Source organism: Pantherophis guttatus, chromosome 1 (genome assembly GCF_059756535.1).
Source record: "Pantherophis guttatus breed Tessera chromosome 1, ASM5975653v1, whole genome shotgun sequence".
NCBI lineage: Eukaryota > Metazoa > Chordata > Lepidosauria > Squamata > Colubridae > Pantherophis > Pantherophis guttatus.
Window position 1 is genome coordinate 18,200,769 of NC_142063.1, and position 12,662 is coordinate 18,213,430.

General features: G+C 43.2%; 1 protein-coding gene across 3 annotated transcripts in view; it reads right to left on the bottom strand.

Annotated features, from left to right (window-relative positions):
• Nucleotides 1-12,662, bottom strand: part of CSNK1G2 (casein kinase 1 gamma 2) — a 108,483-nt gene that overhangs the window by 38,860 nt on the left and 56,961 nt on the right. For all 3 annotated transcript variants that reach the window (XM_060694564.2, XM_087881568.1, XM_034437736.3), the window contains one exon: nucleotides 11,520-12,070. In XM_060694564.2, coding sequence (XP_060550547.1) covers nucleotides 11,520-11,706 — 187 coding nt within the window. In that variant the 5' untranslated portion in view covers nucleotides 11,707-12,070. The remainder of the gene's footprint in view (nucleotides 1-11,519; nucleotides 12,071-12,662) is intronic.

Consider the following 12,662-nt stretch of genomic DNA (forward strand, 5'->3'; position numbering starts at 1 on the left):
CTGCAAACATGCAAACCGAAAACAAATCCAGAGTGAAACCAGTACCACCCTAGCAGGCTTTGTTAAAAAAAAAAAAAACCACACACACACACCTCCGTATAAAATTCACTTTTGTTAGTTTGATTGAAGTCACACAAAAAAAGTGTGAAACTTTCAAAATGCCATGAAATGTTGATCGAGCAAACAGATTAGAACGGGGGTGGGGGGGTGGAATAGGGAGAGGAGGAGGAAGTGGGAATATGTACCATATTTCTTAATTAGAGCTTCCAGACATGCAAATAGGAGCCCATCAAACATGCAGTTACCAAAAACTTTATAGATATTTTTAACATTTCAGGGGCCTAAGGCAGCCGTCCCCAGGCTTTGTGCCTTGGTGGGCCAGCTGGAGGAGGGAGAGGGGAATTGGGCCACACAGGTGGCAGGCTAGCGCATATGTGCGCACACAAAGTGAGCGAGCACAAGTGGCAGGCCGGTGTACACATGCACAATTACCCCCCCCAGCCCACCGCTCGCACACTCCAATTCCAAATAGAGATTGGGGAGCCCTGGCCTAAGGGACAAACTGTCTTCCTTAAAACCTGTAGAAGGCTGAAGTGTTGATTTTCTCTTTAAAAGTCCCACTACAAAATGGGTCTAGGGCAGTGATGGCTAACCTTTTTGCCGTCCTGTGCCGAAAGCAGGGGGAGCATGGCGGGGTCGTGCGCGCGTGTGCCCACATCCATAATTCAATGCGCCCCGGCCCAATGCGCGTGGCCTACCATGCGCCCCACGCTTTTGGCATGTGGTGGCACAGTGGGCCCAGTAGGCCTGTTTTTCGCCCTCCCCAGGCTTCAGAGGCTTTCTTGGAGCCTGGGGAGGGCGAAAAATGGGCTCCCCCACCCCGCTGGAGGCCCTCTGGAGGCCGGAAACAGCCTGTTTCCTGATTTCTGGTGAGCCTGGAAGGCCCAAAAATATGGAGCTGTGCTAGGGCAACGCTCGCATGCCCACCGATATGGCTCTGTGTGCCACCTGTGGCACGCGTGCCATAGGTTCACCATCACGGATCTAGGGCTAGGCTTTGACCATTTTTGGAATGTGGCGTTCAAGCTGCAATGAAAATCTTTCAAATAATCCTCAATTGGGCCTGGAATTCCATTGCTAACAAGGCGATTGTTAACCGTGTCAAGAAAGGTCGTAAAATGGGGCAAAACTCAATAAAAGTCTCACTTAACAACAGAAATTTTTGGCTTAATTGTGATCGTAAGTTGAGGACTGTAATAGGAGCCATGGTGGTGCAGTGGTTAAGAGTGCAGTATTGCAGACGAATTCTGCCCGTAGCCAAGAGTTCACCAATCCTGACAGGATTCAAGACTGACTCAGCCTTCCATCCTTCCGAGGTCAGTAAAATGAGGACCCAAATTGTTGGGAACGATATGCTGACTCTGTAAACTGCTTAGAGAGGGCTGTAAAGCACTGTAAAGCAGTATATAAGTCTGCTAGTGCTATTCCAAAGAGTTATTAAAAGAACGGTTGTGAGTCAAGGATTACTTGTATGTGACCCTTGGGTTAATGAAACTTGCTCCCTCACGCATCAAGAGATTTTGAAGATCGGTTCATCAAAAACACTTCCAAAAAAAAATATCACATGATTATTTTTTATCATAATTAGATAATATCTTTATCGCCCCAAAACGGATGGCTCCAATAAAAGTACAGGAGAGGCAATTAGCAATAGCTGGGGATGAGATAAAAGGCAAATTTGTTTTGAATGAATACCAAAATATTCCTATGTTGAGTTAATTCAATACATTTGCTAGGATTGCTTTCCCCCATTTGTCACATTAAGAGCTCTGCAAAATACACCTTCGTTTGTAGGGTGGACAAGCCAAATCTCCTTTCTATACATATTGCTTTATTTGCATCAGCCTTCACCAATCTGAGTTTTTTTTATAAAAAAAAAAAAAAAACCCAGTTAGCCTATTATAGAAAACCTTTCACTAGCTTTTCCCTTCTCCTCCTCCTGGCTGAAGAGACCTATGGGTTGTAAATACTGTATTTCAATTATATTGCAACGTGCTGGTGTCCCACGCAAAATTTTAACGTTGGAACATGAATGCATTAAGTCATTGCTGAAAAGCTGTGAGCCACCACTGCCATCACCCCCCTCTTCCCAAAGTAATTTGTCCTTGCATTTCTTTAGTGCAATGCATCATCCCAGCACCTGCTTCCTCACATCACACAGGCTTTTCCCTCTGACCTTTGATTCTAAATACTCGCAAGTACAAGGAAGGAAGGAAGGAAGGAAGGAAGGAAGGAAGGAAGGAAGGAAGGAAGGAAGGAAGGAAGGAAGGAAGGAAGGAAGGAAGATGCTTTTATTTCCAGGCCTGGTTCACACCAGATTTGGGTGTCCTTGGTAGGGAAGCCTTTCCCAATATATATCACCATACTCATGACCAAAGAAAGAACTACTCTGAGGTTTCTTTTCCAGAAGAAATTCTGTGAAAGTTTCCCCAACCTCAAAATATTCTGATTTAACATCCCCAACTGCACCTCTTTTGGAAAAAAAACGAAGCTAAGCACAACAATGTGTGATCTATTTCATTTAGAGGGGGGCTTTCTATCCGTTCGCCTGATACGCCAGTTGCGTCCCTTTCTGGATCGGGACTCTCTATGCACGGTCACTCACGCCCTCGTCACCTCTCGCCTGGACTACTGCAATGCTCTCTACATGGGGCTCCCCTTGAGGAGCACTCGGAAGCTCCAGCTGGTCCAGAATGCGGCCGCGCGGGTAATTATGGGGGCGACATGGCTTTGTGGGCGTGGCTTTGTGGGCATGGCAGGGGAAGGATACTGCAAAATCTCCATTCCCTCCCCACTCCAGGGGAAGGTTACTGCAAAATCCCCATTCCCTCCCCACTCCAGGGGACGGTTACTGCAAAATCCCCATTTCCTCCCGATCAGCTAGGACTCGGGAGGCAGGGGCCAGTCAGAAGTGGTATTTACTGGTTCTCCGAACTACTCAAAATTTCCGCTACCGGTTCTTCAGAACTGGTCAGAACCTGCTGAATACCACCTCTGGTCGAACACAACTTCAAGAAGATATATAGATAGATACATAATTGAAGGAGGAAAATTTGAAAAACGATTATACCCCAAAGGCATGCTTGCATTAAATGTAATTAATTAATTTTAATGACCTACACCCACTATAGGGACTTAAGTAAATCTCTTTCAACTGCTTAACAAACTTGGTGAGACAGGGCAGGTGCACCAGTGTCCCCCCCCCCATCAGTTGTGGCAACTGAGTGTGCAGAGTGAAGTGAGGAGTTGTTCCTTCCCCACTCCAGCAGGAGCAGTGGCCCTAAGCTCCTTCTTCACTCCCTAAAGAGAGTCAAAAGGATGACCTAAGGAAAAACTATGCAGAAATGCTTACAGAAACAAAAGGCAGGTTCTCTCTGCCTAGGAAGCAGAGAAAGCATGAGAAAGAAGCTCCGGCTGGAGCCACCCTTATTTACTAATATGTGGAAGGGAAGGGAACAGTCAGCCTTCCAAAACTGTGTTAGTACAGCCTGTGTCAATAAAGCAGAGTTTATTTATATTCACTCAAATTATATGATTTATATAGTCGCCCATCTCACACAAGGGACAAGGATTAAAAACGCAAAAAAAAATAAAATATCAGGCATATAACTCTTCGTGCCCAAGGATAAAACCACTCACAAGAAGAAGAAGAAAGGCACAACAGTAATCGCAAATTTAGCCTCCTGACTCAAAACACCTGGGGAAACAGCCAGCTCTTTTAGTGCCTTGCAAAAGGCAATGAATCAATCAATCAGAATAGAACTGGAAGGGAGCTTGGAGGTCTTCTAGTCCAGGGGTCAGCAACCTGCGGCTCTGGAGCCACATGTGGCTCTTTCACCCCTCTGCTGCGGCTCCCTGTCACTCAAAATATGCGTCACAACTGCCAATGTGCGACACCTGCGGCACACAATTTATTGAGCTTTTCAATCCCTGGTAGGCCAACCATGGATAAATCCAAGAAAAGAAAAGTTTCAGAAGAAAACAGAACGTTTAATTCGACTACATTTGCTAATTTTGTGGCAAGATGGATTTGATTTAAATCGAGTTGATTTAAATCACAATTTAAATCATGATTTAAATCACTAGTAAAAAGGCTTGATTTAAATCAACTCAATTTAAATCATAATTTTTAAAGAGCAACTGTCATCTCTGCTACTCCTTTGACCCACTGTTGACTCACCGATAGTCCCAGTGTTGCAGAATATACAGTCTCATGCTACATAACTTAAGCTCCATTTCATGCTGAATAAACTAAATTATTTATGTATCTTAAACAGAAAACTATCTTACGATAGATTTTTACCCCAAAAGTTTTTTATTAAAATAAATTCGATAAAAATAAAAAAAAAATCTGATTTAAATTTAAAAAAATCTGATTTTTTTTTATTTTTTTAAAAAAATCATTGATTTTTATCCACCCTGTTTTGTGGCCACTCAGGAAATAGTCAGGCACAGGAAGGGTTTTGTGGCTCCCGGTATTTTTTTTTCTGTGGGAAATGGGTCCTGTTCTAGTCCAACCCCCTGATCAACAGGAGACCCTATACCCGTGATGCTGAACCTATGGCACAAGTGCCAGAGCTGGAACGCAGAGCCCTCTCTGTGGGCACGCGCGCTGTCACCAGCTGCTCTTCTGGTTTCCGGTGCTCCGGCGTGCGCAAAGACCAGCTGAAACCCAAAGACCAGTTGGCTGGCATGCACATGCGCACCACCCAGCTGGTCTTCGGGTTTCCGGCGCTCTGGCACACGCACGTACATTCCGGTTTGGGCACTCGGTGCTGAAAAGGTTCGCCATCCCTGCCCTATACCATTTCAGACAAACGGCTGTCCAGTCTCTTCTTAAAAACCTCTAGTGAGAAAGCACCCATAATTTCTAAAGGCAAGCTGTTCCAATGATTGATTTTTCTTACCTAGGAAATTTCTCCTTAATTCAAAGGTTGCTTCTCTCCTTGATAAATTTCCTAACCTAACAAGATTGGGTCTGTCCAAATTTCATAGGGCAGATCTTGCCACTGAGAAGACACAACTTTTGGGTCTAGCACAGAGGTGTCAAACTGGTGGCCTGTGGGCCGGATGCGTCATGCGCAGGCCACACCCACCCCGGATCCGTAAAGACAAAAAACACCGCGATACGTCACATGATGCAATCGAGTTTGAAGTCTATGGTCTAGCACAGGGGTCAGCAACCCGCAGCTCTGGAGCCACATGTGGCTCTTTCATCCCTCTGCTGCGGCTCCGTCGCTCAAAATATGCGTAACAACCGCCAATGTGTGACACCTGCCGGCACATGATTTATTGAGCTTTTCGACTCCCAGTAAACCAACCATGGATAAATCCAAGAAAATAAAAGTTTCAGAAGAAAACAGGATGTTTAATTCAACTACAGATGCTAGTTTTGTAAGCCACTCAGGAAATAGTCAGGCACAGGAAGGGTTTTGTGGCTCCCGCTGTTTTCTTTTCTTTGAGAAACGGGTCCAAATGGCTCTTTGAGTGTTTAAGGTTGCAGACCCCTGGTTTAGCATGATGATTTGAAAGGATCTGGAGCATGCTTCTTCTACTACAGGTCATCCTCGACTTACAAACTGGTCACTTAGCGACCCTTCGAAGTTACAATGGACCCTGAAAAGGCTACTTATGACCTGATTTGAACTTCCGACATCCGCTTTGCCTGCCACCCGTAGTCACATGACTGTATTTTGGGTGTTGTGCAACTGGCCGGCATTTATAGCCGTTTGTAGCGTCCCACAGTCATGTGACTGCGATTTGGCACGTATTTGCCAGAAATCGGCATTTACGGTATTTCCCGTTTCTGACAAAAAGCACCCCATATCAAACAATGGGTCGCTTAACAACCACAGCGTTCGCTTAATGACATCCGCAAAAAAATCATAAGATCGCTCACAGTCTAAACCTGGCCTAAATCTTCTCCCCTTTTTAAATGTAAATTTTAATTTGTTTTAAATTATGGGGTATTTTAAATTCAGCCAAATTATTTAATTCGTTTTTAATTTTTTATTTATTTATTTATTTATTTAATTTGTATACCGCTCTTCTCCCAGAGGGGACTCAGGGCGGTGAACAGCCAAAATTAAAAAACATACAAATACAAAAGTTAAGATAATTAAAAAGAATTAAATCATTAGCTTCCCAATTTAAAACCCCCAAGTCCATAAAATTTAAAATCCCAATTAAGAACCATTTAGGCTAGGCCGGCTTGGTGGAATAGAAACGTCTTCAGGGCTTTACGGAAGGTAAAATTTATTTTACATTTTTTGTATTTATGTGTTTTATCTTGTGGCTGTTCAGCGCCCTGAGTCCTTCGGGAGAAGGGCGGTATAGAAATTTAATAAAATAAAAAATAAAATAAAATAAACAGTCATGTAATGGCCTACTGTCATGACTCACCATCAAAACTGCTGGCTCAATTACAGTCGTAAGTCAAGGACTACCTGTACATCTGAACAGAAACAATGGGGAAGGGAGGCCCTACAAATAGCTTGGTCCTATGTTGTGTAAGTTCAATTCCAACATATGGAATCTATTTTGGACCTGGCCTATCTCAAAGGGCCGGCAACAGTCATGAAAGTTTGTACTTTCCCTTCCTTCCCTCTTTTGTACATGCATAGTGATGTCACACGCAAAAGGTCCAGACCGGGTATTGTGCCATTACAATATGTATGTTGTCAGACTTCCTGGATCCAACTCCAGAATGAATCTTTTTTTTTTTTCCTATTATCATTACAGTATCCCAGGGGGGCTTAGTTAAAGTAGCCATGAAATCTAGGAGCTGGTAAAAAATAAAAATAATTAACCACCGTTGATAAGAAAGACAAACATTCTTAATAGTGGGTGTGACAGTACAGGCAGCCCTTGACTTAACGGCCACAATCGAGCCCAATTTTTTTGTTGCTAAGTGAGACATTTGTTACGTGAATTTTGCCCCGTTTTCTGGCCTTTCTTGCCATGAATCACTGCAGCTGTTAAGTGAATAACACGATTGTTAAGTGAATCTGGCTTCCCCATTGACTACCCTTGTCAGAAGGTCGCAAAAGGGGATCACATGACCCCCCAGGACACTGCAACCGTCATAAATATGAATCAGTTGTCAAGCATTTGAATTTTGATCATATGACCACGAGAATGCTACAACGGTCATAAGTGTGAAAAAGTAACTTTTTTCAGTGCCGTTGTAACTTGGAACGGTCATTAAATGAACTGTTGTAAGTCAAGGACTGTCAGATATATATTGATGGTCGTGCTCTTGCTGAGAGATAGATGAGAGAGAGAAAAAAAGGGAAGATGTCCAAGTGGTTTCTGGGTAAGAGTCCAATAAAAGAGTTCATTGGCTGATATAGTCACATGTGATATCTGTAAAGATTTAACCCCTTCTAGTCTCTGGTGCATCATAAGCAGGTAATATTCTGACAGAGACTACCTGTACCAGGACACAGTAGAAGAGAAAGAACTATGGGGGAAATCACAAAATAGAAAGGCCTGCAAATTGAAGTAGAATGACTGTGGCAAAAGAAAGCAAAGATTGTACCGGTACTAATAAATGTCTTGGGTGCAATCCAGGGGTGAAATCTACTTACCTTCCTTACCAGTTTGGAAGTGCACACGCCCCATGCCCTCTCACTTCGCTCATGTTATGTGCGCGTGCAGACCTTCTGCACATGCGCAGAAGGTAAAAAAAAACATTACTTCCTGATTAAAACCAGGAAGTAATGACACCCAGGTGGGTGGGTGGGCGGAGCTTTGTTCCGCCATCATTACCAGATCGCCGAACCAACGGCCAAGATCGCTACTGGACCGGGTTATCTGGCCCGATCCGGAAGCATTTCATCCCTGGTGCAATCCCAAAACAACTGGAGCACCACTGGAACACCCCCAGCATTGACAAAATCCCCATCAGTCAATATTGTAAAAGGCAGCTTTACTTGGAACAACTTACATCCTGTGATGATACCTTCAACACAGTGGTGAAATCTAAAATTTGTTACTACCGGTTCTGTGGGCGTGGCTTGGTGGGGGGGGCGGTAATATGACTGGGTGGGCGTGGCCTATTTTTTTTAACTTTTAAAATCATTTTTTTCTACAACCTCTTCGGCGAAGAGGTTGTAAAAAAAAAATGCTTTCAAAAGGCTCTGACGATCCCAGCTGAGTTGCCTGATCGGCAGAGACTTTTTTCCTGTTAAATGCCTCTGACGATCAGGCAACTCAGCTTGGATCGTCAGAGGCATTTAAAAGAAAAAAAGGTTTTTTTTCTTTTAAAAGCCTTTGAGGATCCCAGCTGAGCCGCGCGATCATCAGAGGCTTTTTTTTTACTTTTAAAAGCATTTTTTCCGCCAAAGAGGTTGTAGAAAAAATGCTTTTAAAAGTAAAAAAAAAAAAAGCCTCTGATGATTGTGCGGCTCAGCTGGGCATGGGGGAGGGGCAGGGATTTTTGCTACTGGTTCTCTGAACCACCTGCCTCCATTGCTACCGGATCGGACGATCCGGTCCGAACCGGGAGCATTTCACCCCTGCTTCAACACCATCAAATAATGTTGGGAAGAACTTGATAGGTGGATAAAAACATGCCAAGTCCAGTCTAAACATCTGCCTGACTGTTAAGACCAACCATAATAATGAAAGCAGCACTAAAGCCAGAGGACAGAACGTAAAGAAGCTCACAACTGGCTAAGAAAAAACAGGGTGATTTTATATTTCACAAGTAACATAAAAAAGAAACTTCACTTCAAAGTTTGTTGCTGAAGCTCAAATGCATTTCAAACTCTTCTTCATCAGAAGCAGTTAAAGGCAAACTCTTCAAATGACTTCATGCATTATAAAATGCAAGACTTTAATATCACAAAACAGAGTGGGCCACTCGACAATTTTACCTATATTTAATTTTAAACTTTTCATTCCCTGTCAATATTTCCTCCTCACCCACCTACCCACCCCCGAGAACAAGGCCAAAGGATTAAATGGAAATTACAGTGTGTACCAAAAGTCAGGCCCATAGATGATTTATTATAGAAATTACATTAAATGTTTGAACTCATTATCATTTTCTTCTAAGCACTTCCTTACTCATTTGACTTTTGATCTTTAAACATTCCTAAGTACAGTAACTGTAACATCTTCTCTGAAAATAATTCATTAATAACATCAATAAAACACAGATTGATCTATGGGACCTGACTTTCAGTATACAGTCTCCTGTATACAGGTAGTCCTTGACTTACAACAGTTCATTTTGTGCTATAGGAACATTTGAAAGTTGTTATTTCTGACAAAAGAATGTGTTACAAAGGGCAGTCCAAGCTTCTATACATAGTGTATTCATTATTTTCATTATGAAGCAGTTTACAACAGCATGAAGATGCATTCAATTTTGCAGAAAGGTGTCATGTCTTGTATCATGCAGAGTTTGTGTCAGCTTTTGTTCCCTTGTAGATTAATGAAAACATACAATTTGACTAAGTGTGCTATTAAAACCCTCTGGTGTGGATTTTAAGGCAGAAATCTTCTCCTTCTCAAGTCACAATCTTTACCATCATCTTGCAAAATGGGATTCCTTTTTAAGTTGTGAATTTACACAGTTAATAATTGGATTTTACTTCTCTGTAATCTGAAAAAAAAAACACATCAAAGTTTGCTATCTAGAGGAAGGCACAAAACAGCAGGTGGTTTTCTCCAAACCACCATGGAGTCAATTATCTATTGCGTTCCAGGAATTCTAATGTGCAAGTTACGAATGATCAGAAATTCTAATACTAATGCACACATTACTGTACGTATGGTTTGCAAACCATGGTTAACGGTTTTGCATTTTATGAGCAGGGTGCAAACATGCGAGGCTTTCTCACAAAGCTTTGAAGCCTTCCAAAGCCCTCACGAGAAAGCCATATGTGATTTGGACTAGGCCATGCATGGCTTTGGAAAGACCTGGTGCAAACCGCCAGACTAAGCCAGGCCAGGCCAGCTTTGTCAGTAGTAGAAGAAGACGGTGAAGGTCATCTGTGGGTGGCAGATCCAGCTTGCTGAGTGGAGCACAGGACTGGCAAAGAGTGCAAGGTATCCAAAAAGGAAAGTGGGAACAATTGAAGAGGAGGCAGAACATAGAATCACAGGGCTGGGAGCAGGGTGGATAAAAATCAATGATTTTTTTTAAAAAAATCGGATTTTTTTTTTATTTAAATCAGGTTTTTTTGATTTTTATTGAATTTATTTTAATAAAAAACTTTTGGGGTAAAAATCTATCGTAAGATAGTTTTCTGTTTAAGATACATAAATAATGTAGTTTATTCAGCATGAAATGGAGCTTAGTTATGTAGCACAAGGCTGTATATTCTGCAACACTGGGACTATCGGTGAGTCAACAGCGGGTCAAAGGAGTAGCAGAGATGACAGTTGCTCTTTAAAAATTATGATTTAAATTGAGTTGATTTAAATCAAGTCTTTTTACTAGTGATTTAAATCATGATTTAAATCGACTTGATTTAAATCAAATCCACCCTGGCTGGGAGGGACCTCAGAGATCTTCTAAGAGCCATGGTGGCACAGTGGTTAGAATGCAGTATTGCAGGCTAATTCTGCCGAATGCCAGTAGCTCGATTCTCACCGGCTCAAGGTTGACTCAGCCATCATCCTACTCAGGTCAGTAAAATGAGGATTCAGATTGTTGGGGACAATATGCTGACATTGTAAACCGCTTAAAGAGCGCTGTAAAGGCCTATGAAGCGGTATATAAGTTTAAGTGCTATTGCTATTCCAATCCAACCCCTTGCCCAAGAGGCAGGCCCGTCTAGCAATAGCATAGCATTTAGACTTATATACTGCTTCACAGTGCTTTAAAGCCCCTCTCTAAGTGGTTTACAGAGTCAGCGTGTTGCCCCCAACAATCTCATTTTGGAAGGATGAAAGGCTGAGTCAACCTTGAGCCTGGTGAGATTTGAACTGTCAAATTGCAGGCAATCAGCAGAAGTAGCTGCAGTACTGCACTCTAACCACTGCGCCACCACGGCTTATTTTACCAAGGCTTGGGAATGGCTTGGATCCAGGTGAGTTCTTGCCTAAGACAGGTGAGATTCAGTTAAGGATGGCTTCCAGGATTGCCATTGCTAAGCAATGCAGTCATGCCACAGTGTACTTTTACAACCTCATCACTTTGCAACAGAAACCATGGTCTTGATAACCCGAGATATACTATAAATTGAGACATCCCGGTTATTTATTTGTATTTGGGGCAAGGCATTTTGCAAAGCTATCGAAAAAATAATGTAGAGGGAGAATTATTTTGGTCTGGAAGAAAACATCTTATTTCTGATAGACATTTTTCAAGAAGCAAAGACCGTATATAATATTTGGATTTGAATTAAAGCAGTACTTTTCAACCTTGGCAGCTTTAAGATGTGTTGCTGGGGAATTCTGGGAGTCGAAGTCCATGATTTATATATAAATATATAAAGACTTACCTAGCCGAAGTTCCCCAAAGTTGCCGCATCCAATCTTCTTCCCAACGCGAAAATTCGGCCCCACCATTAAGACTCCGGAGTTGGTCCCTGCAGTTCGGCTCCCATGAGTGCTGCGGCTTCCACCCGTTTTAGACATTCTTCTACTTTCCTCGTTTTCCCCTTTCCCTCCTCTCTTATCAAAATCCATAAGTTTGTGATACCCTGGCCTCTCCACGGTTACACCGCTGCCATACAAATCCCAACACGGCCAAAACTTGAGGAGTGGCTGGGAGGGGGGGTCGGGGGAGGGGAAGGGGAAGGGGAGAAAAGACGGAGGAGGAGTTAAAAAAGCAGGGCTCTTCTTGGTTAATAAACCATGGCGGATGCCGGAGATGTAGGAGGGGAGGGTGTGAGGGGAGACGTCTCCACCCACATGTGCTGGGCTAGTGGAACGGCTGTCCTCTGGCCTGGTCCGCCAGGACTCCAGTCAGCAGCACCTCCCGTCGGATGCTCCTTGGTGAAGACGACATGGCGCAGAAGCAAACTTTCCAGGGTGACTCTTCGTTTCCAAGCTGTGGGGAAAGCGGAGAGGAAGAAAACATGGTCAGGTTATTGCATGTGGCAAACCCACCTCACTCCTTTTAAAGAAATGCAAAAGGGGGAGGGGGCAGGGTAAATAAGCATCCAGATTAGAAATGGTTTCAGGAAATGGGTGGGAATTTTTTCTTAAGAAGAAAAAAATCTGTAAGATTGCAGAATTTTGTGGAATTTGGATGATCTCACCCCTGAAATCTCGGCAAAATCACAAGACTACATCTCACTTACTGCGGCCATGTCGTGTGGGGAAATTCATTGGAGAAAGCAATTTCCATATTTTTCAGAGTATAAGACACTCTGGAGTATAAGACTCACCTTAGTTTTTGGGGAGGAAAATGGGGGGGGGGAATTCTGCCTCTGCCTAGCAGGTATTCATCTGACTAGCGTCCTTAGCCTGGTCAGCTTCAGCACTGGTTGTGAGCGTGTTGGGGCTGATAAGCAGCTTCAAAAGCACAGCTGATTGTTGGAGGGAACTCCAGTGAGTAAAGCAGGTGAAGGCAGCAGCTGTTCCGGGTTGCCATTTTGGGCTCTGTGCCTCGCATTTTCAGCCTCCAAATGCTGTTTGAG